The sequence below is a fragment of the Maylandia zebra genome, linkage group LG16 (assembly GCF_041146795.1).
Source record: "Maylandia zebra isolate NMK-2024a linkage group LG16, Mzebra_GT3a, whole genome shotgun sequence".
NCBI lineage: Eukaryota > Metazoa > Chordata > Actinopteri > Cichliformes > Cichlidae > Maylandia > Maylandia zebra.
The window spans coordinates 16,351,948-16,378,447 of record NC_135182.1 but is presented as its reverse complement, the minus strand read 5'-3'; the positions used below and the strand labels follow the sequence as shown (position 1 = coordinate 16,378,447).

The 26,500-nt window shown below is 41.8% G+C and overlaps 1 protein-coding gene across 6 annotated transcripts; it reads right to left on the bottom strand.

Moving 5' to 3' along the window:
• Window positions 1-75: 75 nt before the first annotated feature.
• dcaf6 (ddb1 and cul4 associated factor 6) lies at window positions 76-25,817 on the bottom strand. Of its 6 annotated transcripts, none has more exons than XM_024801589.2 (21): window positions 25,428-25,817; window positions 19,625-19,686; window positions 17,715-17,807; window positions 16,106-16,291; window positions 15,908-16,021; window positions 14,599-14,734; window positions 12,381-12,592; window positions 11,032-11,125; window positions 9,850-9,969; window positions 9,364-9,708; window positions 8,846-9,052; window positions 7,193-7,252; window positions 5,145-5,328; window positions 4,381-4,490; window positions 3,948-4,239; window positions 3,765-3,806; window positions 1,498-1,636; window positions 1,192-1,348; window positions 1,031-1,119; window positions 846-951; window positions 76-669 (listed from the first exon to the last, which is right to left on the bottom strand). In XM_024801589.2, exons 1-21 carry the CDS (start codon window positions 25,522-25,524, stop codon window positions 611-613), a joined length of 2,904 nt encoding a protein of 967 aa, XP_024657357.2. In that variant the 5' UTR covers window positions 25,525-25,817; the 3' UTR covers window positions 76-610. The 6 variants fall into 6 exon arrangements, with proteins under 6 accessions (XP_024657357.2, XP_024657359.2, XP_024657358.2 ...); XM_024801591.2 differs by having other exon boundaries at window positions 3,765-3,794; XM_024801590.2 differs by having other exon boundaries at window positions 5,145-5,325.
• Between the last annotated feature and the right edge of the window lie 683 nt (window positions 25,818-26,500).

Genomic DNA, 26,500 nt, shown 5'->3' with positions numbered 1-26,500 from the left:
TATCTGTCAGCAGGTGCCGTCTGTTGCTGAAGTCAAACACTTAGTCTAAATTTTCCATCCAAACCCAAGTGCAGATATATTTGAGATACCATTTGGCTTTATTTTTTCCAGGTTTTGTAAAACATATTTTTGGGGAGAAGATCCACAGCTTTCTTCCCCCGCCCCCCTTTCTTCTTCTTCTTCTTCTTTATCAACAAGAAAATTAAAGCATCCGTGTTTTACTTTATGTCTGTATTCACATGCGTAACTGCCGGAGCAGCACATCAACATTTCTCAGCTGTGCTACAGTTTCAAAAACGTCAAACGTTAACACTGATCAAAGCTCACCTTCTCCTAACAAAATAATATTGCACTTAAACTTTCACACCAGCCACCACTTTTCCTCACACTTATATTTTGACGTCCTTGCCTTTACATTCACACAAATATAGTTTATCCTCATACAGACACATCAGTAAGAAAGTCTTCTTAAAAAACACAAGGGGCTAGAAATTACACTAATTTTCAAAAGGAAGTTTTTCTACACTATACTTGTACAAATCTCGGGTATTTTTCAAGTGCTATACAGCAAGAAGAAATAGTGTTTATTTTAAAATAAAATTCCAGCTGGCTACTGCTCGTCCTCGTTTTCCTGGCCTGAGCCTTCGGAGCGATCGCCTTCTACTCGATCTGCAAAGAGGAAGAGGCAAATATTAAAGAGAGGCTGAGATTGGTCTAACAAAAACAGCGTGCTACATGCGTGTGTGTGTGTGTGTGTGTGTGTGTGTGTGTGTGTGTGTGTGTGTGTGTGTGTGTGTGTGTGTGTGTGTGTGTGTGTGTGTGTGTGTGTGTGTGTGTGTGTGTACCTGATCTGATGTGGTTGAGGGAGGCCAACATTCGAAGCATGAAAGAGGCCGGGACTGTGATCGTGTTTCTCGTTTCCTCCAACATCAGCTCATTCCGAGTGATGACCTTGACGAGAAGAGAAGAAGAAAGGTTTTACGGTGGGTTTGGTTTTTTTTTTCTTTTCTTTTCTGTGGGTTGACTCTACCTCCTCAGCGAGGACTCTGTTGAAAGACGGCGATGCTTCCAGTGGCGACCAAATCTTGATATCATAATCTATCCCTGAAGAAGCCAGAACTGAAACAAAGCAGGAAATGAGAGCAATGTCAACAAGTGAAGAAACATCGTCCGGGTTCAGGCGGGACTCACTGGGGTCGTAAGGGTGCGGCTGCAGGCAGTTGACCACGTGGTTGTCGGCTTCAAGTAGCATGAGGTGCTCTGCGGTGTGTCTGTCCCAAATGAAGATGTGGCCGCAGTCTGAACCACTCATCACAAAGTTGTTGCCCCAGAAACATGACTCCTTTATCTACACACAGTTAAAAGGGAACATTGAGTATTTTGGAAACTGTACTCTTCAAATTTCACAGTCTGATGACAACAGTTAAAACACTGATATCAGAGCCAATGGATTAATATGAGTTCAGACTAATACAACACGCGTGGCCCGAGGTATACCATTGTCCTGGAGTTGCGGTGGCCTTTGTAGACCATTTTGACTGAAGGTCTCCTGATATTCTGAGTCTCGCTCTCCTCCATCTCCCTCCTTTCTTTCCTCCTGCGGAACAGCTCCTGAATACGAGCTGCTGCTGATTGTCTAAGAAAAAAGAAACCCCAGACTCATACACGTGCCTGAAAGCAAACAAACCCATGCTGTCAGTGCTGCCTCAAGTCTCATGCTTCAGACCCAAGCTACACGGATATTTTTTTTTAAACCATTAACAAGATTGTAACAAACAAGCTCCAAGCGAGAAAGCAGCCACTTGCAAGCGAAAGCACCTGCCTGATCCATCATAACCGACTCAAGCCAATAAAAGTTTGTTCTTCTCAACCTTAGAGTGACTTCAACCAGATATACACTGTAACAGTATTGTACACAAAGCTAAATCCAGAAATGTTTTAATGATACAATTTTCATAATTTTGACCAGACAAGCCACCAGAATAGATCTGAAAAATAAAAGAGAGAGAGGGGGCAAGAAAGACATAAAGCAAGTGTAGCCTTTCAACTTTAATTTGAGGAAGGTAATGGGTTAGCATTTATGGAATTATGCACACTGCCTAATTTTGGGGTTGTCAACTAAATAATTCACTCAATTGGCATAGAAAAAATATGTTATTACTACTTGAATTTAACAAATAAATAAATAGTCAAATAAATAAATAGTCTAGAGGGGATTCCATTCTTGGCATTTGCATTTGGAAGCTGTTGCAGTAAAACCATAACACGGGCTCAAAGAAGCTCTAAATGAAAGGAAAACAGGCCACCATTAGGCTGTGACACTACGAGTGGCCTAATAAACAGCCTGGATGATTACAGGATGAAGAACTCCACCACCAGAACGTCTGGTCGAGTGAAGAACTCTCAGCCACATGCAGTAAAGATCACGTCTTCATGGTCTCCTTCACGTATCCAGTAGTCATGGAACACGACTGCAGAGACAGCAACTGGCTTCCTCCATCAATCCCAGCTCTCAGACGCTCTCCCATCTCTTCTTCTGCCTCCTTGCAAAATTGTTTTGCAAGGAAGACCACGTTACATAACCACACAATCTCATTTCATTATTAATTTCTTCACTACAGACAGAAGCTCTTCTGGAACTAGTGGCTTGTGTCAGGTAGGGGGTGTAACAGGGAGGTGATGGGTAAATGATAAATGGACTGATTCTTATGTAGCGTTTTTCTACTCTCCTGGAAGTACTCAAAGCGCTTTTTACAACATGCCTCATTCACCCATTCACACCCACTCATACAAGCACTTCCCTTCTGTACTTAAGTGCAATCTAAGCATTCACACACAGATGGACGCATCGGAGAGCAACTTGGGCCGCATGCCCAAGGATACTTGGCATGCAGACTGGGGAAGCCAAAGATCGAACCAAGCTTCCAGTCAGTAGCTGATCTGCGCTACCACCTGAGCCACAGCCACCCCACATGGGGAGGTCTGCACAGAGGTAGCAAGGTAGTCGGGCATTAATAGTCTGCATACATCCAAATCTCCTAGTAGAGAAAGGAAGTTCTTAGTGAATCGACAGTCAGAGGCTGTCAGTCAGCTCGACAGCTTTGTGCTCATAATCAGGATGAGCCACCAGGGGGAGGAAATCTACTTTGATCAAGTTTCCAAAGGTAAAGAGTTGAATATTCTGCAAAAGGCACCATAAAGGTCGAATTAAATCAAATATGTTTTATCTTTAAAAAAATAATTTGCGGACAGGTTATTTAGTTACATGTTCAACTACATTTGAGTCCTAAAACGGTTAAATAATTTTTTTCAATCCCTTCAAATTAAAGCCAAAAGTGCTCATGAGCTGCCACTTTCATTTCAAATCTACTGAGATGGCATACAGCGTGAAATTTATGAAAATGCCACTTTTGTTTAAACCTTTGACCTCGCTGTGTGTAAATGTGTCCGTTTTATATTCGTTTGGCTCCTTTCTGCAAGGATTTCATGCATGACACTCATTTCTTCTCCATCTGTTCTACACAAAATGCAGCTGTGATGCTTCTGTTCACACCATTTGTGGAGTCAGTACTCACATGCACGGCACTCTACAGTCAGCTGTGTGTGTTATTAGTGCACTGTGAGAGAAACCGTCAAACCAAGACAAAAGAAAAGAAGTTATCCGATTACTGCACATCACGTTGTGCTCTTAATTTTAAATGCTCCGCAGCATGTCACACTCCTGATGCATTAGATGCGTTCACTTTCCAATGCAAACAGATTACCTGATCATCCTATCTCCTACTGCAGATCCTCTGGAATTAAATCTATATTTGTAGTAAAACAGTCAACAGCAAAGCATCACAAATTCTAAAATCGGCACACCCACCCCCTTTTTAACTGAACTAAGGAATGCGAAACAGAGTTTTTCTTACTTGTAGTAAGAAACATTATGCTCTCAAACACACCTCTGCCCCTGTCCTCTGAACCTTGAGGGGGGGATAAGAATAGGATCATCATCACTGTCATCAGAGTCCTGGTTGCCGCGTGCGGGCTGACTCTGGCCCTCCACGCCCTCCTGCCCCTCCTCTGTAGAGGGCTCTGCTCGCCGACAGCCCCCTGACCTCTCCTCTGTACCTTCCGGCTGACTCCTCTCCTGCGGCGAAGACGCCATGCTGTCTCCCTCAGAGGAGCCCTCTGCTGGAACCTGAGCTGCTGAGCTGCTGGGGGCACTGGAGCAGGAGGCATCACATGCTGGTTCTACGGAGGAAGCCAGCAAACTCATATCATCGCAATCAGGATTGGAATACAGAAAGCCATTCATTGTGTCATGTTTATTGTTCTAGATCAGACAATGTTTGAGATCGAGGCGTTTTCATGATGCTGTAGGAGACGACTCACCCTGCTCTGATACCAAGCTCTCTGTCGACAGACTCTCTCTGCTCTGTACAGCTGCAGCTTCTGATGTTTTGGGGCCTCCACTGCCCATCGAACTGGACGTGCTGCTGCTCCTGTAGTGGAAGAACAAGAGTTACCATCAGTCCTTTTGGGGTGTTTTTTCCTGAAAATTACTCATATTTATCTGGGGAAAAATAAATAAATAAATATGGGAAGACACAAGTATCATGCAGTTGCCCCGACTATAAGAAGGTAACTCCTATTGAGTTACCTGAATTTGAATGGAATGAGTGAAGTTGCACTGGAGACCTTTGCTTTTCATTCTGTCTGTAAACAAGACAGCTCGAAAAGTTCTGAATGAATTCTGATAAAACTCTGTCAGGGTGTAAGGTGGGTTCATGTTAACTCTCCATTAAAGTTTGGCTTACATCCACCAACGTCTTCACTGTCAACTTATTGATTTATTTGTCAAAAAAAATTGACAAAAAGCCTGATAACTTAAAAACTATGACTCTCACAAGCATGGTGTGTGTTGTCAACACATACAAACGTATACAAAGCACCGTATGAAGATTTAAATGATCATGTCAACCTTATTTATCTGAAGGTCAACATGAGCCAAATTAAATTTTATTGTCATTTATTGTATTGACATACAGGTATACAGAGGAGGAGATATGAGCATTATAAATATGAGATTATAAAGTTAATCCAAGTATAATGTCACATTCAACCTAAAAAGCTGACACCCACTGGCCATCACTCACCACTCATCAGTGAAGTCCAGTTTGATAGTGCTGGTGGTGGTTCCCTCTGAGCTGTAGTGCAGGCTGAGGACAGGCTCTGCTGCACTGGGTCGACTGGTGGAAGTAGAGGTGGAGATGGATGGGATGCTGCTGGCTGGTGCAGCAGCAGATTCATCAGCAGGTGAAGCTGTAGCTTCGGCTGCTACTGAGAGAGGAAGAAGAATACACACAGGCAAAACAAGCAAGGGGGGCTTACTGAGACGCACTGGCTGTACAGACTAAAACTCTGATCAAAAGTAACTCTTCCTGTCGTTTGCAGTGTGCAGTTGGTCATTTAAAAACACACCACAAATATGCAACTCTGTGTTGCATCCATTCCCTCTGATAAACAACATTAAACAGAAATGGGAACATGCAGCAAACGTTAGACAAAACCACAAAGGACACGTCGTAAAAGACACGTATTGACAGACAGCCACAACAGCAAGACACAAGACGCACACAAACACACACATGTCAAAGGCCCTAAAGGGTCATTACACCCGTTAGCTGCTAGCTACACTGAAGAAAAGGAACAGGTTTCCAGGGAAGATGAAAATTTGAGCTGGAGGACAAAGAGGGACTTGTTGCTAAGATGCTACATGCTATATCTCTGTCAGTATGCACTGTAAATAATCACAGATGTAGTGCTTCATATATAAAGCTATACAGTACACACAAAGTAGCTTGATATTATACTGTTGGTGTTGTATATAAAAAGTATTATAAATACCTCTGGACTCAGACCTTTGTCCTAGAGTAGTTAGAAAAGTTATTTATTAGTAGTAACTGATTGGCTGCCCCTAGCAACCAGAAGGAGGTGGGTGGAGCTTGGGAGTGTGCCGATGGAGGATGATGTCGGCGATCGTGAGCAGTGATAGCTCCAATCAAAGCAATCATTTTCTGTAATTTCCCCAGTGATCCATTAACTTATCATTATTATGAGAGTCATATTAAAGTGAATGTGCCTTGCTCCATTTTCCCAGTTGCATCTGCACACATAAACATCTGCAGCACAGGCGTGTCTGGGCATGCACATAGGCTTATGCCTGGCTTCTTAGAAGTCAAGTAAGTGTGTAAGTGTAATAGTTACACTGATCCACCATCACGAAATGAGACAAAAAGATTTTTCTGACCCCCTTTTTTTTGGCACATTGTGCATTATGTGGTGCGCAGTGAGGATTTTATCAACCATCAGCGATACCAAAAGGGGACTTTACTACTGTGCAAGTTGTTGAACCCTAGAGCACTGATCACAGGTATACCTGCATATTCTAAAGCCTAGAATTACTAAGATAGCTCAATATCCAAATCTCTGATCATGCTTAAGATGAGCATCATCCCCTTTTAATTATCCTCTTTAAATTACAACAAAGTAAAACGTTTAAATTAAACTGAATATGACATTATTTTCAAATTAAACAAAGCTGTGTAGATGGTCCACTCTGATCAAGAGAAATCAAGAGTGAACCATTGGGGCTTTTCAGGGTTCTTGTGAAGTGTTTATGTAACAACATATGTGCCTTAGAAAGACCATTGTTTTGCTTTGGCACTATACAAATAAAACTGAACAGTTAAAGATGAAGCCACATTAAATCTGACTACCAATGCTAATCATTGCAAAGGAGAAATGTCAGACGTAGTAGGGCATTTTAGAAAAAGCTAAATATTGCACAGATGGTTCAGCAGAGAGCACTGAAATGTATATGTCTGAGTAGTGCTTTTCTTTGTCATCCATTTGAATTTTGGAGATATTGTTTATTACATTACTCAAAGCTCTAACTTCTTAAACAATTGTATTAAATCCTTTGGCCAGAGCAACAGTAACAGTCAGACACATCCACATCTGGACAGTAGAATATTGAACAGTAAAGCAGTGGATACAGAGAAAACAAAAACATGAAATCGATGGAGGACAAACAGTGGAGTGAGACAGGATGAGGGAAAGTGGTTAAGACAGAAGGTGGAGAAGACAAAGCGAGTGGCAGGGTGAGGGTCAGGGAATGGGGTTGGGGAAGGGAAAGACGCACCCTGCTGTTCATCAAGAGTCATGGATCCCAGCTGTTTGTTTACCACAGACGAGGGGGAATCTGGAACACAAATGAGACCAACTAAACATTGAACAAAGAGGTCAAACGTGAGGGCTCACACGGGTTAAAAACTTCTAAATCATGTTTAAAATAAATGAATAAATAAATAAATCCAAGGCCAAGCAGAAAGAGCTTTCACATCAGCCAAAAATAAAAAAGCTCCTTCATCTGATAACAGCTGTGATCGGTTTACAGAGTGTTGGGGAAGCTCAGTGAGAATCAGCGATTAGTAAGTCTGAACGGAAACAAGAACATGATTTTCATGCATGCTTTTTACAGATGTGCAAAGAAATGTTTTATATCTGCTGTGTTATGTAGAACCTGGAAATCCCAACCATCAAGAAGTGCTTACTTGGGCTTGCCACAACAAAACAACAACAACAACAAAAGAAAAAAAACCCAATAACATCTGTTTGGCTGCTGGCTACACAACACACTTCTCCAAGATATCTGTGACCAACTAAAGCCAATTAAGTGAGAAGAAGCAATTTAAATATTGTGTCTACTGAACTGCACAATGACGTGTTCAATAAAAGCTTTCATAACAGATGCCTCATTATGTAAAGCCAGTTTTGTTGTGTGTTTAAAAATCGGTTTATATCTTTAATATTAAAGTTGTACCTACATTTTTAGAGAAAAAAGCTGAAAGTGAGAGAAGCTCTTCGGGTTAACTAAATGCTGTCACATTAAAACTGAAGCAGAACAAACTTAAAAAATAACTTATTAATAAACATATATTACATAATCATTATTTGATTCGAGGGTTTTACTTTATTGCTTTGCGCTCGTGCACAGACAAAAAAAAAAAAAAAAAAATCTGTTGAAATGTTACAAATTGTTGCAAATAGGAAAACCGAGCAATAGTTTTGCGGTCTTTCCGAAGCTCCTTCAGAGTCAGTCTGTGGATTCCAAAGTGGATGCTTTTTTGCTTATTTTCACTCCAGCATTTCAAAAAAAAATTATTATTATTATTATTTTTTTTTGTTTCAAGCATTTTAGTTCAACTCAAGCAAGTAAAATCACTTATGTCTGTTTATTTTTTCTGTTTGTCCACCGGCTTTTGAGTATCGAGACACATTTACAAAACGGGCAACACTAACTGATGGAAATAACCTTAATTTTAACATCAGCAGTAGGTGAAGCCAGTAATGTGACCTATCCAATGACATTGAAGAAAACAAACAAAACAAAAAAAAAGGCAAGTTATATCATCAAACATGGTTGAACAACCATGAGGCCAAAGCAAAGCTTCATACCGTCTGGTGCCACTCCGGCAGGAGAGTTTGCAGGTGAAAACTCAAGCAACAAGTGGAAAGATGGAGTGAGAGCATTAGTGAGTTAAGGGCTGAGCAAACAGTGGAGAGGCGACACACTGGACTCTGGAGTTTAGAGGAAGTAAGGGGTGAATAATAAGAGAGCGGGGAAGATCAGTGTGTGGTTAGTGGTCAGTAACAGCAAGACTGGGTCTTTCTGGAGCCTCTCTACAACAGACATGGCTGTCTTTGCTTAAAAGGCGGGGACGGGTTAATGGCAGGGGAGCAGCCCTTATGGAGGGATTGCTGCAGGGTTGATGAGCTCGGAGGGGTGGGTAACCTGTACAGGGTTGGTTCTCAGGAGCAGCAGCGGCAGAGGTAGCAGCTCTTTGCGACTGTCTCTCAGGGGCTGCAGAGGAAGAAGAAGGTGAAGAAGAAGAAGGAGAAGGGGCCGCTCGCCGACCCCGTCCAGGTGGGTCAGCCAGCCGGAGCAACCTCTGCAAACGCCTACACACTAAACTTATGGGCAGCCGATGAGGACCATACTCTGACAAAGGGGCAGAGGAAGAGAGGAAGAGTGGATGCACGATTAGAAGACTGACGGAGGATGTGAGGAGAAGATTCGGCACAGAGAATCGGGCAAAAATGAAATAAACAAGCAGGAGGAGGAGGACAACAGGATGCTGAAGGAAAATAAAGTGAAGTGAGGCTGCTGCTTGAGTGGAGTGGCTCCAATGAACACACACCCACACATACACACACGCGGACACACACTCATACACCGAGCAGTTAACCCTCCTCATTGGACTGAAGGCTTACATGTGAACAGTGAGTGCGAGTGCGGTCCTGGTTTCTTACCTGAGAGTGCGGGCTCAGAGGTGGGCGTGGCCGTCGGGGTCCCAGTTGTGTCACCCTGACTCCGCTGCTCTGAGTCGGGGGACGACGTGAGAGGGGAGGAAGAAGTGGCCGAGGTCTCCACTGATGATGAGCTGGAAGGAGGAGGTGCTGTGACTGTTGATGATGACCCTGAGGAGGAAGAGGAGGTGGATTTAGGCATGGGCGCAGTGGTGGCCGCTGCGGGACTGGCAGGTACCTCTGGGGAGTCCGTCCCCACAGGCCTCTCGGGGGCGCTGGACTCCTGACTAGAGTCGCCTGTTGAGGCAGCTGGAGCATTCAACGTCCCCTCGGGACGAAGAGCTGTACCTGAAGACAAAAAATAAATAAATCAAGCAACGATTTTAGATTTTGGCTAGTTTACGGTTTATTATCACAGAAAGATTCTTAACAGTCAGTCTTACTGAAGTTACTCCGGCCCGTTTGAAGGCCGGAGTATTGAAGCCTCACCTCGGGGCCGCGTTTGAGGTCGGGTTCCTCTGCTACTCTGGGCTTCACTGGCCTCCTCAAACCACCGGGACAGCATGTCCGACATCCTCTGCATCAGAGACACGTTCGGACTCTGCTCCCCTGGAACAAAAAAAAAAAAAAAAAAAAAAAAAAAAAAGGGAAAACGTCTTTAGATCCTGTCAAGCTTTTCATTTTGACACAGTCCATATTTATAGAAATGACAAAAAAAAAAAATTGGAGTATTTGTACTCAAAAGAAACTGCTTATCATAACTGATCATATGCAAGCAGAGGCTCATTAAGACCTGCACAAGGATGACTCATTACACAAATTATTAATTTAATATATGAGAATTTAGGGAAAATTTATCCCCAAAAAATGACAAACAAGAAATCCAACTAGAAAAGAAAAAAACCCAACTTGTGAACAAAGTAAAGCACTCTGAAACAGTCATCACCTGAAACCCTGAAGGTTTACATACTCTGAGCTCCAGTTCAGTTTAAAGGGTAAACTTGATGGATGCATCAAGAGAACTGAAGTTCAGGAAGAACAGCAGGACGTCCAGAGGTCAGGTTGGATCTACGAGATAGTGAACCCTAAAAACTCAGATGTATTATCAGTGGGAGTGTCTGCGCCAGAGAGAAAGCACTGCATCAAAGAGAAAAAGTGCTGCATGAAAGAGCCCGTTACCAGGTGAATGTAGCTTGTGCTGAAAGTGCTCTGAGTGTTCAATAAGATGGGAGCTGGGATTTAAATGCATTTACCACAGATCACTGCACTGTTGGTTCTCTTTTTATTGGTTATGTTCATAAGTTGCAGAGTTGGTGATGAGACAGTTTTATGGCCTGATTTCTTCTTCGTCTAAGATTACAAAATCAATATGGGGAAAATATATTGCTAAAAATGAAGGAAACGCTTGAACAACTTTAACTTTTTGGTGTGATTTTGAACCCAGTCCTCAAAGAGTTGATGATTTTTACCACTGAATGGCAGTCAAGATTTCAAACTTGAGGATTTCGTTCCTAAGAGATCCAATGTGTGATGCAAGTGTTCCCTTAATGTTTTGAGCAGTATATAAAAATATATTTTGCAGGTTGGAGTCTTCTCAGAGTTTGTCAGAGGTCGGGCCTGTCATACGAGACCGTCGCTGTAGACGAGCAGGAGCACATACTGTGATCTTACCATCTCTCTCCCTCTCGCTCTCAGGGCGAGCTCGGGGTCCAGTGTCAGACCAGTCACCTCGTAGACGGAGGCGCTTCACTGGAGGCTGCCTCAGCTGTGGAAACACACACACATTCACAGAGATTAGCAGTTTGTCAGTCAAGGCATGGTCAAAAATAGCTGCGCTGCCAAAGCAAAACACTACTCGTCTCTATCAGTGTCCTCTTTAAAGTGTTCCCCCCACCCCACCCCCTCCTCCTGGCAGCATGACTGAGGTTGCCTGCCACTTTCCAGTCCCCCTGGCTGCAACAGGCTGAGAGCCAGAAATAGGAAAAAGAGGTTCTTAGAGCAGGGACTATCCACCGCTTCAGTCAGGAAATGTGTGGACAGGTGGTGAAAAGGAGCAGAAGCTGAAAGACAGTTGAATAAATCAGATAAAAGGATTAAACAAACAAGGTCGCAGGTAGAGGAAAACAGAGGGGGTAAGGAACACTGCTCCTCGCCTGCCCCAAAATCAGCCTGAACTATTTTGGTGGTTTGAGGAACGCTGCCTGCGTCGCTCGCTGTATTTGGAAAGGAATGCGTGTGGTGGTTGCATCTAGACACAGCTGAACTCGCCATGGCACCGTGACCCAGCACATTCGGACACACGTGAAGACCACCACCGAGCGTAAACACGCAGTTTCCTTGATTGTTCAGTTGTTTGAATCTCAAAACTAACAAAGGAAATATAACTAAGAGCCAAACAGATCAGGCAGTAATTCATGACGCTGTTTCCATCCTCAGTGCGTTTCTTCCTTCTTTGTATTGGGTTTGTTTTTCTCAGGGTCATTTGCTCACCTCCCTGCACTGCATCAGCCACCACAGATTTAGCACTGATGTCTGCAGGGCCCAGAGGAGCAACAACAAGGTCAGTTCTGTTTACAACAATCGGTCCTATTCGCCCCCAAAAATCAGCCGCATGGACACCTCTGCTCAGCCAGACGTGATTATGTTTATTTTCTATAGAGTCAAAAGGCCGTTAGCACTCTTAACAGGAGACATAACATGTGAGGCCTCCATTAACCTTCTCTGTACATGTAACTTGAGATCTACACTCCAGTAGTCAGTCAGCTGATCAACAAGAAAAGACAGAGACTCTTGATTGTTTTGGGTATTTTACCCATTTTTTAAAAAGTGGTAAATATTTTTGGATTTTGCCTTAGACTGACAGATAAGGCAGATTTTTATTTTGTAGATCAATTATTACACACTTGGAATAGTGGAAAACTGTCTAAATGACAGCACAGTGTCTGAACCGATATAAACCTTTAAAAGACACAGTTTGGGAGAAAAGAATGACAGAAGAAAAGTTCCCATTGGGATCTCACCTCCTCTCTCCTCTCCTCCGACGGGCCCTTGAGCTCTCGAGCCTGGTCATCTTTGGGATTGAACAGGTAAATGTAATCGGAGGAGTAGCTGACCAGCACCTCCTGACCGTCCTCGCTGTAGCAGAGAGAGGTCACTCTGCACGACTTGTTGGCCAGGTGAGCGGGAACAAACCGAACACACATGCCCGTGGTTCCCCGGCCCATGTAATTACCTAAAAAAAATGAGAGAGTGTGTGCAACTTAGCCAATGAGTCGGTGAACAAGATTCTTAATTATATTTGTGGATTTGGTCCAGACGATTCGGTGGGTTTGATATAAATGATATGTCAAAAGCAATTGAATGTGTTGAATGGAAATGTCTATTTACTGTGCTGAAAAACAGTTTGGTTTAGTTCAACATTTTTGACCTGGGTCAGAACAATCTAGTCTTCACCACTGGCTTTACTGCACACCAACTGAGGTTTCAGGCTGTTTGTTTTTGCGATACTTGGCAGCGTTGCTGTCTTTCACTATTCCTCTATAGAATCCATAGCCACTGCCTTTAGAGCCGAGGAAAGGGTTACTGATGTGATTAGATACACATCCTGTCAGTCAGTTGGAATTTGGGTCAGATTTTAATCCTTTCCCTTTCGTTCAAGCCACACAACTTACCTACTTGAGAATCAAACTCACGTGTTTTAAAAGGAATTCTAAAAACATCATTTTAAAACTCTGTTACAAAACAAGAGCTGGCGTGCTGAGCTTTACTGCCCATTAGTCACTGGAGGAGTGAATATAATCAAGATGAAAGGTTTACCATGCCATCCCCGTGTCTAGAAGTACCCAAGTCTATTGGGCAACACGAACAGCCAAATTAATAGACTGGACTTCTGCCTGAGGTGAAAAAAATCAAAGTCCTGTCTGCGCTAGCAGGGGATTGGATATCAATCCAGTAACTGTTTGTTTTTTTAAATGAGATCAACAAAGGCCAAAGGAAAACAACTTCATATCCTTAACCTTGTTGTAGAACGCACCTTAAAAACCTGGTTCCAGTTTGGAAAACCTGTTTGCATCAATCAGCTATGCTTCGTTTCTCCTGTGGTGAACAGTTGTCTTTTCTCGTTGTCTCAAACTGACGTTGTTTTCAAACTTGCCACAAAAATGGTCTGTATTTATTTATTCACTTTCTTAAGGATGTATTTGTGTTCTAAGGAACACTCGTTATTTCAGGCATTACACAAAAGTTATAACAGTCCAAATGACAGTTTTACAGATGCTCATAAATATGAATTTTTCTTATTAAAACATTTTACTCTCCCATATTTGCTGGCCAATAATATTATTAGCGATATACTAGATTTAGACCCCGGCACAAAGAGCAACACATCTAAAATGTACAGTAGGATCCAGAGTAATAATCCACCCTCATTATCTAAACACTGAACTCCTGGTGGAAGTGTAGCAACACTGCCGAGAAATGGCCCGAAGACTTATTCAATAATTAATCAGACAAATCTCCATCTTTTAATAACTGGATCTATCGACCTGGTCACTATGATAACGAAGCTACTGCTGGTCTTGTTAGTGTATGTAATTGTGGTATACTCAAACTTATTGTTGAGTTAAGGAGAAATGTCCATACTTTTTTCGTCATACACATGTACTGTGTTTATCCCATTAATATCCACATCGATTTATTAAATCAGTGTTATTCTTTTTCTTTCTCCATTATATTTGTAATCTCAGTGGGATAAGCGATAGGGAGAATTTAAGTGTTTTGTTTAGCTTTGTTTAGAAAAACTATGAATAAAGTTTAATAAAAAAACAACTTGTTGGCATGCCTCACACCCTACTATTTAAACAGTCTGTTTAAAAGTCTCTGAATAAAAAAACTGACTTGCATTCTGTGTAGGAACAACGCTCCATAAATACCTTTTATAAGCAGTTGTCAGAAGGATTTAAAACACACAGGAAGAAGTAAAAATACTCGTGAAAGTATCTAAAAATAGAAATGTCCAACAAGAGACGAGGCACAGCAGGCTGGGACCAAAAACTCAAAGGGAGATCCTCCCCCCGCTGCCTTCATGTAAACGAGAAACTGGTTGAACATTCAAAGCAAAAACGGACATTGCAAGTTTAGTTTCTCCACCACAACAGGCTGCGTTACCTACACATTAACACGAGGATAACGAATTTGTGACGTGTAGAGTGGCTAAGTCCACTGTGCAGGGCTGCTTACCCGTCGCTCTTGTGCCCAGCATGCGTCTGTCGTAGATTCGTACTGAGCTGTCGGAGCAGCCCACGGCCAGGTAGTACGGCACCAGCGGAGAAATTGATATGGAGGTCGCTGCTCTTCTGCAGTTTATCAGGATGTCCTGAAATGAAAGAGCGCAATGAGGTCTGGAAGTCACTTCTGCTCAGTAATGGCAGATATCACTGATTGAGAATAAATTTTTTTTAAAAATGATGTAAACTAATGTAAAACTGATGCCTGCAATAAATCCTGTGTTGATTCAACTGTAATCATTTTGAGAGGTACAGTTTTAGAAGCTCAAGAGGTGTTTCTGTTGCTTTATGAGACTTTATGAAACCACATTAACATCACTGGTCAGACTAAAGATATTTGATGTCAAATCCCAAACTGCTGTATCACTCTGAAGTAGTTGCACCTAATAAAGTGGAGCAACTGCACTACCAGGTCTGACTACTGCAGGCTGATGATGGGGAGGCAGAGGGGCCGGTGACAGCAGCTGGTAAAACTCTTCTGACAGTTTTAGGGTAACAGGTTCTCATCTGGAGCACGAAATACAAGAAGATGCAACATAATCTAGGAGGACACGGTTTCTCTCTCACACACACACTCATCTATCAACTGAAGCACGCTGGTTTAAAGCCAAAGAAACCGCTTCCTAGAGGAGAGACCAAAAGCTGTTTGTGAAGAAAGCAGTGAAGTAAGAAAGGGAGGGGGGGGGGGGGGGGGGGGGGGGGGGGGGGTGTCCATTATCAGTCCTGCATGAATACAAAGTCCAGTGAGCCATTTTTGAAAGAGAAAAAAAAAAAAAAAAAAAAAAAAAGATATCCACAAACTCTTATACACTAAACACTGTGAAAAACTCAAGGTCAGGTTCCTTAAATGGGCTATATAAAGATTATTTATATAGCTCAATGAAAACAACAGTACAATATAAACTTATATAGCCCCAGGAAAAGCTACACTAAAAAGCAGAAAAAAATAAACATTTAAAAAAAAAAAAATGTCACACTGGAGCCAAAACCCAAAGAGAATAAATTCATTTTTAATAAAGACTGTATCAACTAAGCTGTGCAGACACAGAGAGGGAGATTAGTCCATAGATCTGATAGTGTTGCTGCAAAAGCTCGATCACCTCTGTTTTAATCTGGTTTTAAGGGCACCTGCCAGGGTTTCACAACAAAAAGATGGTTCTTCAATCGATCCCTCCCCAAAGCTACAAACACATTGATCCTGACCCTGACTGGTGATGAATCACAGACAGAAAAAAGACAAACATCACAGATGTCACCCGTACATCTTTGCAGTCTTCTTTAGTACAGCTAGTTTTCATGCGAAGGTCGAACCATCGCACCGTGCCGTCCTCCCCGCAGGACAGGAACGTGTAGGGGTCGTTCGGTACCGTCATAATCTGAAGAAACAAAGCGAAGCTTAGAAGACAGGAGGGTAACGAGTAAGAGAGAAACCCTTTTCATCAGCTTCTGTGAATCAGCACCTCATAAGCGGTTCCATAATGGCAGGTGAACTGACACTGTCTGTTGTACTCGGGACTCTTCTCAGTGTGGGTGTAGTAGATGATGCCGTCTCCAGAGCAGGAGATAATTTCCTGATCGTTGGTGTGGGGCATGAACTTCGCACTGAAGATGTTTGCCCGATGACCTGAACGTATTGACTTCTTGACCTGAAGCAGAGAAGAAGAAATGTATGATGACAGCTGCATCAGAGTGGATGCTCGACCAGAGGCAGCAAATCAGCAGATGAAAGAGTATAAAATGTTGACATCCTGGGGGATTTTTGCACACATTTACATAATTTTAGACACTAATGTGTTCATTTGTAGTATTTAGAGTTGCTGGTAAGTGGTCTCTGGGAGCAATGCCATGCTTTTTCTGACTGTTTCCAATCTTTGTCTAAACCCAAGCTGAAGTCAGATCCCTAAGTATTTGGACAGATACCATTTTTGCTGTTTTGTTTCTGCACACTGCCACAGCGGAAGTTCAAATAAATAAAGATGTGACTGAATTCAAGGTGTTTAACAAAATTATTGCATTTAGCAATTACAGCCATTTTTTATATGCAATTGGCAGCTGTTTGTAGCTTTTTATTTTATTGCACAGCAAAGAGGCCCAGCATGAACTACACAAAGACAAGAAGGCATACTGGGATTATTTAGCGGTTAGCCACAAAATGCGACTCTGCTGCTAGGTTTGGCGTTTGACATTTTGTTTTGTTTTTTTCCTTTTCCCTCATATGACATCATTTGAAAGTCAAAGTATGTCAAAGAAAGAGAAACTAAGGGAACCACAGAAACTTCTCTTACCACTGTTGTAATAACAAAGATGAAAACACTCTCAAGACTCTCATAGATTGTTAGACACTTATGTAATTTTAATGTTTAAGAGTTAGAGTTTTATGATGAATACAGACTCAAACTGGAGACTCGGCTTAATTTAGATCAGGGGTGGGCAATTCCAGGCCCCGAGGGCCGGTGTCCTGCAGGTTTTAGATCTCACCTTGGGGTCAACACACCTGAATCACATGATTAGTTCATTACCAGGCCTCTGGAGAACTTCAAGACATGTTGAGGAGCTAATTTAGCCATTTAAATAAGCTGTGTTGGTTCAAGGACACATCTAAAACCTGCAGGGACACCGGCCCTCCGGGCCTGGAATTGTCCACCCCTGATTTAGATTAAACTAACTAGACAACTACACAGACCAGGAGATCTCCTACCTCTATATTAGATAACAGTCACATTAAAAAACAAAAAAAAAACCATACAAATTCCTGCTCAGCATCCCAGTTTTAAAGACTAGCACCACCCTCCAATTCACCACATTTCTGTTTCAGAAAAATGTGGGCAGATAAAAAAGGTTCAGAATAATGTGGGATATTTTTGTCCCAGCGAAACAAACCTTCAGTGGGTGGACATCCCTCACAAAAACAGTTGTGGAACATCCATCCATTAAATAATTCCTTTAGTTTAGTATCTCAACTGTGCTCTGCCAATTTAAGCTTTTTGTCCTGTTTTATGGCTAATTGACCATTTATGCAAAGAATAACAGTTAAAAATGATCAGTTTGGTGTTCATCCATTCATCCAACCTTTTTGTTGTAAGGGTTGGTGATGACCAGGAAGGTATCGTCCGACCCTGACAGGATGTATTCGCCCGTGTCGTTCCACGATATAGTGTTGACCTGAGGAGAGATCAGAGAGAGCGCTTACATGGTGTTTACACTGACAAACGCAAGTTAAATTCCGACATCCATTCATTACAGCTTCATAAACGTGACGACTTATTGAATTTCTTCATTTTATGTAATACGAGATTGATGTAAAACAAATAGTTAAAAAATAAATAAGTAACTCAGTCCAGCCCCAAAATGTGGACACGTGAGAGAGGATTCTGCATGATGAATGTGAATTGCTATCAGAGAAGCGAATAACAAGAAATGGCATGTCCCTGCACACAATTACATTTATATTATTGTCTTTTCTGTGCTTGTTAAGCATCAGCAACAAAGAAAATCCCTGAATGCCTTTGCTTCAAATCAGTAAGAAAATATGGATGCCATCGTCCAATTCAAATTAGGTTCATTAACAGTTCGATCAACTGAAATAACCACCAACATAAGGCTAGAGAATGAGTTAGCTGTGGATCTAAGGAACAGCAAAAGAAGAGTGATGCATCAGGTCAGTGTTTGCTGTCACTCTGTGGATCAATATTTCATTAACACCTGCAGCCTCCGTCAGCGCCTCATCGTGTCAGACTGCCTCTGCTGAGACATTACACTGCGTGTATTCCTACATGCAGACCTCACGTCTGAATCAGGTTTTTAACATGTTTGACTCGGTTTCTGAGACGCTGCACATCATCTATAGTTAGATTTGAGGTGGAGTGTAGGTGAGGCCCCTCCTCACCTAATGAAAGATTAACAGATGGTGACAGATGAGGCAGGAAATGGTGTTATTTATTTATTGTGACGGCATTTTTAAACACAGGCTAGGGTTAGCATCTCGTGTAATGTGGTACAGTGCAGAGTCAGAACAGGTCAGGTATCTCACGGTGTCCACTGAAAAACTTCTGTAACTCCAAGCTTAAAATTTCTATAATAAAAAGTAATCAAAGTATTCACAATAATTCATATTCACTAATATTATTCTTCTGATGCTAAAATCTGCTAAATTGACACATTTTAGGTGGTGCAAATAGAAAGTCTTTATCTGATTAATAACTTAAAGTGGACCTGTTACACTTATTGTTTTCTGTCACATATACATTGTTAAAAAGGTGGATGTTCATATTGGCCATGGCCAAAGCCTTAAATAGTGAGGTCAGCGTATATACAAGTAATCCCTATGAGCTTACAGCTGGGGTTTCAGGCTGCTCTGAATGCTGCGTTTCAGACTGTTTTTTCCACTCTTGGATGCTTTAATGTCAGGATGTCTGATATCCCTCATAGACTGACAATGAGCACAACAGCCCCTGCTTGTTCAAGTCATCTGTTTATAAGAAACAGTCAATCAGTAAAGGAGCTAAAACGGCTCATTTCAGAACATGGCTGAAGGCCAAGTATAGCTAAATAAAGATTATTTTGAAATGAATCATACAAGTCTTGTAGAGTCCAAGACAAAAACAAAACATACACCGTGTTAATACAGAAGCTCTTAGCTACTTAACTAAACGCAAACTAACATATTCAGAAAATGCAATAATAATAATATCTCAATCATTGTGGCTAAGAGCTGCACTTTAATGCAGCTCTCCTGAGACCTGCATGCATGCAATGCTTGTTGTGGTGTCTTGGACAGGCTGATGTCCTGCCCTGTAGTGTGACAGGACGTGTGACTGTTATGTCAGCTTCAGGTTTCTCAGAGGAATTAACCACCTGACCTGATCTGATCTGTTCAAGGCTCCACCAGCAAGCTGAGAAAAAGTGACGTGGCGTGTTTGGCAGGGAGAGGACTTCAACCAATAAACACGAAGAGACGGATAAAAATGTGGGGCACTTACGCAGCCATCGTGTACGTTCAGTGTTGCTTCGAGTTTAAGCCTCTGGACAAATTCTCTTCTACCTGTGAAAACAGAAACATGTAGATTTGAGAAGGCTGTCAGGCTTTAAACTTTCATTTGAATCGCATTTATCTACCAGTCTTCACTTAAGTGCAACAGGAATAAAATGTCACGTTAAACAGTGGCTCTGTAGCTTGTGTTCCATTATTCATGCAGTGGAAGCCTTGTTTGCACCAACAGGAAGAAACGAGGCGAGTACAAACAAAACCGCTCTGCAATAAGACTCGAAATGCAGGAACAGTGGTTCCATAGTTCACAATGTCAACCCTTAATATTTTATCTTATTTTTGTGAACATCTTTCTATTGTGACCTCAGGGCAAACACACACACACACACACACACACACACACCCCCCTAAGATTTCCCAGGTGTTTGATTAATTTAGCAACAAAATGACATTTAACTGGACGAGAAATCAATTCAAATAGCAGATATTAAAACACAGTTTTGGAGTAAGCAATTTAAACCTTGACATGATATTTATTGGTAGTCCAACACAAAGAACAGAGACGTAAGTGACCCGGAGGCATTTGAAAGGTTTTACAGGAGGGGAGGTAAAGAGGACACAGTAAAACAAAAAGAGATCAAAGAGTCAAACACACAAAGGGGAAGGAAACTGAAGTAATTACCTGATTAGCAAATCACAGGAAGATTCAGGCCTCTGGATAAGTAGCAACAGGATGTGTGTTCTTCAAAGCATGTGCTATTCTAACAAACAGCTTCAGGGTCAGGGTCTCACTTTCTAAAGTCATCAGTTTTGCAGTTTTTTCATTCAGTTACAATCACCGCATGATGAACAGCAATATGGTCGTCCTGATGGATAAGTTATAAAATTCTGTTTTTCTGATCATCTGCGTGCAAGCACAGCTGGATTTCTCACTATCTAAGGCATGTCGTCAACAAAAAGATAAGAAATCCAGATAAGGTGGTTATATTTGGCAGTCTCCTGGATCCAATAACATTTATCACACTGTGCACAGAAAGCTGGTATGCATCACAAGCATCTCCATCAACAGGTTCAGGCCGATAAGCGCACACCCTGAATGAGCCACACATGTCAAACTACTTCTATTAAAAGTCACACACACGGAAGAAGGAAAGACGTTCAAGGGTGCCGTTGAAACGTTTAAAAATTGGCTCAACCTCTAATGGTGGAACCGGGTTTCCACTAATAAACTTCAAGACAATCACAGAGGAAATCCACAATAACGGTGGTAAGATCAACTCAAAGACAATCAACAACAATACATCCAAGGATTTGAGTGAAAATGGGAAAATACCCGTGACAAGGCAAAAAGCCGTTCATTTATTATGAGCCCAATTTCCGTTAGTTTATCTGCTGTTCCCAACTTCCCCTCTATGAGTTTCACAACTTCGTCACTCTCATTTTTTTTTGACAAACACCAACATGGCTCACCATGTAGTAGGGCCTACAGGAAGTCTACCTGCAAGGAGTCCGTTAAAAGCATCTGCATGTTTGAATCAAACTCGGTAATCACATCTAGGAGAAGGTGAGAGTCCAGACTAAAAGAAAATGTTACTGGGAGGCCTGGAAGGAAACCAGCACAATCAGGACAATCCTGAAAGGAAGAAATAACCAACCTGTGCCTCAGATAAAAAAGGAAGAGACGCTTCGGATAAACCTGAATAACATGTTTGATATTAACAACGCTGACGCGGTTGTTTTAAGATCACACACACATCGTGAATTCCTTAACATCCAATGTGAGCCAGGGCGGTGTGTTTCACTGTCAATGTCAGCAAAGGACTACCAGAGAAAGCAAGACATTCCTTCATCATTGCAAACTGTCACTTAAAGGGTGAAGCCTGACAGGGAAAAGCAAACTGTGCCAAAGCTAATGTCCTCATCCAGCAGCAGCAATCAGGCCACTGATCATTATTATAGCAGTACTGCACAAATGATGAGCAGAAACGGCAGCATCTGCTACAAGACGCTGAGCAGCAATGTCTTCACATCCCTGATGGGGTGAGTGCACAGGCTCCCATAAGAACTGATCATACTTTATGGACTCTTCTTTGTCAGTCAGTGTGGTTGGACCAACTACTAGTCACCTCAAAAACTAAAACCCCATGTAACAGTAGTCAATAAACTTCTTTGTGCTAATATTTTTCTTTTATAAAGGTGAACTATTTTAATCCAGAAGAATTTGCTGTCACAATTAAGCATTTATTGTATTAAATAAAAACATTATTCCAGTGTGAAAACAGCCTTTAAGGGAAGAAAAACAGAAATATTTAATTTTAAAATAAAGTAGCTGCTTTCCTTATGTTTTCCTTTATATTTTTAACTACTTTAGTAATAATGAAATGACTCAGTGAGCTGTTGCAAAAGTCTGGTGGCTTATATACTAACAAGAGCCTTAACTTGCTTCAACAGGTGTTATGAATGTTGCAGAAATAGTCTGGGAGTGATTCACTTCAAAAGCTTCTCTGATATCACCAATTGCAAGCACAGTCACGTCACCTATAAATGGATTAATAATGAGTAATGTACTAAGTACAGTCATGCCTAAATCTGCAACAATACTCAGATTCGCTATCAGTTCACAGAATCAAATGCAAGACTTTTTACATTCTGTTTAAAAATGTTCACACACAAAAAACAGTGCAATCAAACTTGTCTCTGCTTTTTTTCAGAAAAATTGGTCTAAGTGGCTTCATCGAGCCTGGACCGCCAGCTTCCACTGAAGTTTTATAAAGGTTTTATAAGAGCACCTCCAAACCTGAGGCCTTGGTTGTCAGTTAGAAAAAGCTGGATTGCCCACTTGTTGGACCAAGTGGACGAGTCCAAGTATTTGGGGTTTGTTTACGAGTGAGGGAAGGAGGGAGCAGGAGACTGGCAGATGGACTGGACCAGAATCGTACCAATCTGCCTCTCTGTGTAAAGAGAGCCGAGCGTGAAAGCAACGCTGCCGATTTATCGGTCGATCAACATCCCAAACCTCACCTTTAGCCATGAGCTGAGGCTAGCGACCAAAGGAATGAGATTGCTGATGCAATTGGAGGAAATGAGCTTACTTTGCAGGGTGGCTGGACCCTCCCTCAGAGCTGAATGAGGCACTCGTCATTAAGGAGAGACTCACAATGGAGCTGCTACTCCTCCACATTAAAAGGAGGCAGTTGAGATAGTGTAGGCATCTGACTGGGATGCCTCCTGGCACCTCTTAGTTGAGGTGTTTCTGCCTCCAACTGGGAGGAGGACCCAGGGAAGACCAAGTACACACTGGAGAGATTATATCTCTGCCTGAACAACCTCACTTTTTGAATGCCTCAGTATCCCCCCCTCAGGTGGCTAGGGAGAGGGATGGCTGCTGCCCTCATGAACCAGACTCAGAGAAGTCATGAAGCAGACTCAGACTCGAAAAAGAGTGGTTGGCTTTTAAAATGCACTAAGTCTGCCTGTTATTTGTTTTCTTTATCATTTATTTGTAATTTCTTTTTTTAAACGATTTTGTTCTTCTACCTATACAGCTTTTGTCAACAATTGTTGAGCTTAAATTTTCTTATAAATAAAATGACTTAGCATGATGTAACTTAAGATGAGTAAAAATAGTAATTCCTAGTTATATGAATCATCTCTTAGGCGTTTCCTATCACAGTTCTAGGAAAACCCTACAATATAGAAGACTTTAAACCTCACGGGACGTTTCTCAGTTTCAGCTGAATATAAACCCCCAACTTGTTCCCCTCTAACGCTTCTTCTAAGCTAAATTTATCCTCCAGGAGCTGTGACCCACACATCACAGCATGTATCCTCTACACGACAACAGCTCTGACTATCTCTCAGACATGCTAAATACAGGACTGACTAAACCTCTGAGGCACCTGCCCCACCTCTATGGGCTTATAAAGCCGTGAGGTACAGACTTTCTGACAGTTTTAGCTCTCCGAGTGCACCACGGGCAACATCCTCTGTTCTCCTGCACTGCGCTCTCACAACCAACACTCGAAAATAACTATATCTGCACTTTAAAAAAAAAAAAAAAAGAAAAGAAAAAAGAGACCTACCTTTACACATTCAAATTATGACTGAATAATTTATCAATATAGCAACTTTCAGCAACCAGGACTTTAAAATTTCTATTTTTTTAAAGTCTTTTCCAGAGGACTTTAAAAAAAATAAACAGACTGAAATATATGATAGAAAAATATCTTCCCCCCAAGTTTAAATGCATTTAATGCAGCAGCAAAGAGGAAAGCCTTAAAATTCAATGATTACATTTCCTAGCAGATCAGTGATGAGCAGAACCGGAATGCTGTTTCTGCCTGCAGGAACCAAGGATGTAAGAAATAATCAACGCAGTGCAGCGCTGCGACACATTTTATTGACTGAAATTATGCAGTCCTATTACTTTTACTTACAATTGCATTAAAACCTTAATAAGTTGCTGCATTTCATTCAGTGTGAGATATTTTCGCCTTCACCATTTCCAGATATTTACCATATATATATATATATATATATATATATATATATATATCGTTAGCTTCATAGCATAAGTGCCTAAGTCATTGACTTAGTCAAATGACTTAGGCAATTATGCTATGAAGCTATATATATATATATATATATATATATATACATACACACACACATACACACACACACACACACACGTGTATGTGTGTATGGATATGGATATGATGCTACAACGCACAAAGGACGTAGTATTACTGATAAATGCTCACGTAATGTAAAAAGCATCAGTGCTCGAAAGTTGTAAATATAGGCAATTTGGATTGTTACCTAGATGTAATATTATTATTATTATAGCATCTTTACTAGCTGGACTTATTTTCCTTGTGTTCCTTTCTTTTGTACAATTTAACCTTTCTGAGCCATTTTCCTTTGTCAAATGTAAACTCTGGTTATGTGGCGTGTTAAATGTTTTGACTGCTGTAACATGGGAATTTCTTGGCTGTAACGATGAATAAAAATATCATTATTATTATTATTATTATTATTATTATTATCATCATTATGTCATCTTAGCTCATTTATTTTGATAGTCAAACAATTGCAAACTAAACCATTTTAATTTCCTCTTCTAATCCTTCCCGGCCCTGCTGGTTGTGCTACTTTCAGCACCTTGTGGCCTTTTCACGCAGCAGTAATGACACATCGGTTTCTGTGAGTGTCTTGAAAAGAAAGCCTGATGCTGTCAGCACTTTCTACTGTAAACAGACTCCTGCCAAACTCAGAGCGCTTTTATTTTTAATGCACCAGCCTCTCATAAATGCATTACATGATTGAACCCTGCTTTTATTGCATTATTTGTGCCATTACAGGGATATACTTCAGACTACTATATATGGGGGTGCCTTCTACAGATGATTGCACAATCCTGCGATTGCACTGAAATGAGATCTACACTGCATTTCCTTTGAAAAAGTAACATTATGTCTGTATGATGTGATGAACAGGCCCGCACTGCTACAAATTAAGCACAAGTCTGAACCTCGTCTTTGTACTGTTTTAGCTCCTTCACTATAAATAAAAGGTGCAGGCTGTGTTTACACTGTGTAGGTTGGGGGGACGGGGGAGCGCGGATAGCGGCAGCTGTCTGTTATTAAGCAGGTAGTGTCTTGGACTGGGACACAGTCTTCCTGTCACTTCTTGTGATTCTGCAGCACACACACAGTCTGCAGATGCACACTGCTCCTACACGTTTCTTCATACATGTCAGCGTTAGCAGTAAAGAGGCATTGCTTTGTTCTTACCTAAATAGTTGGTCCTGATGGCGTTAGGCTCGCTGTATCCAATTAGGCGTTTGTTTACATCCCAAACGAGGTTGCCAGTGCAGGACATTGTGACCATATGTGGTTCTGAATTGACAATAACATTGAAACAGAGCTAACCCTTCCCCTTTTTTGATGTCGCCTTTTATCTCCCGTCGCCTCGGAGCAGTCCCTGCCCGTTGGGACGCCGTTGACGTTAGCTGGAGGAGACACTCAGTGTCCGCATTGCTGGAAGGGAAAGAGTCGCTCCTGTCCGGTCTCCACTGTTCCCCCCCCTCCCCACTGAGCTGAAGCCCGACTGTGTTCCTGTTCTCCGTGCTGCTGCTAACTATGTGTCCTGTTAGCCTAGCCTGGTTTATTTCTTCAAGCGGTCAGCTGTGTCCAAATAACGCGAGAAACTGCGTGGTTGGCCACAGAGGGGAGGTGCGCTCGATTTTAGCGCCTTGAAAGCTGACGGTGCGGGTGCATCCAGTTTTTATTAGTATTTCTGTCAGTGGCCAAGTTAGCTACAGGCTTGTCTCTTATTCAGTTATTACCGGTGGCTATGAATTGAATAAATGTCTTAACGATTTTTAAAAACAGTATTGACATAAGTGACATTTTGTATATGTATGTATAAAGGGGTGTATTACGGTGGCCCGGAGAGGCCAAACGGACTGCAACTTCAGAAAACACTTGCAAAAAGAAAAATGCTGCAAAAAGAAAAACACTTGCAAAAAGAAAAACGCTGCAAAACGAAAAAAAACGCTGCAAAAAGAAAAACGCTGCAAAAATAAAAAAACGCTGCAAAAGCACACACAACACAACGGAAATAGGAAAAAAGACAACGGAAATGTTTCTGGGGAGACAATAACCGAACGGTTCAGTTGCACGAACCAAAACATGTATGTATGGCTGTATCCCAATTCAGGGACTGTTTCCCAATTCAGGGTCTGCAGCCTTAAAGTACGCAGCCTTAACGGTCCTCAAGGGCCGCACTCAAAGACCGCTGAGGCCGGAAGTGTGAGGCTTGTAGGCTTGTGAGATGGGACGGTCTAGCCTCTGTCACGCTGCCC

What these genes read in the sequence shown, in the direction of transcription:
- dcaf6 (XM_024801589.2), bottom strand. Translation starts at nt 25,524, where the DNA reads ATGGTCACAATGTCCTGCACTGGCAACCTCGTTTGGGATGTAAACAAA. An exon ending in CATCAGGACCAACTATTTAG is followed by an intron (nt 19,687 to 25,427) that starts GTAAGAACAAAG and finishes CTGTTTTCACAG; the next exon opens with GTAGAAGAGAATTTGTCCAG. An exon ending in ACAGAGTCCTCGCTGAGGAG is followed by an intron (nt 952 to 1,030) that starts GTAGAGTCAACC and finishes CTTCTCGTCAAG; the next exon opens with GTCATCACTCGGAATGAGCT.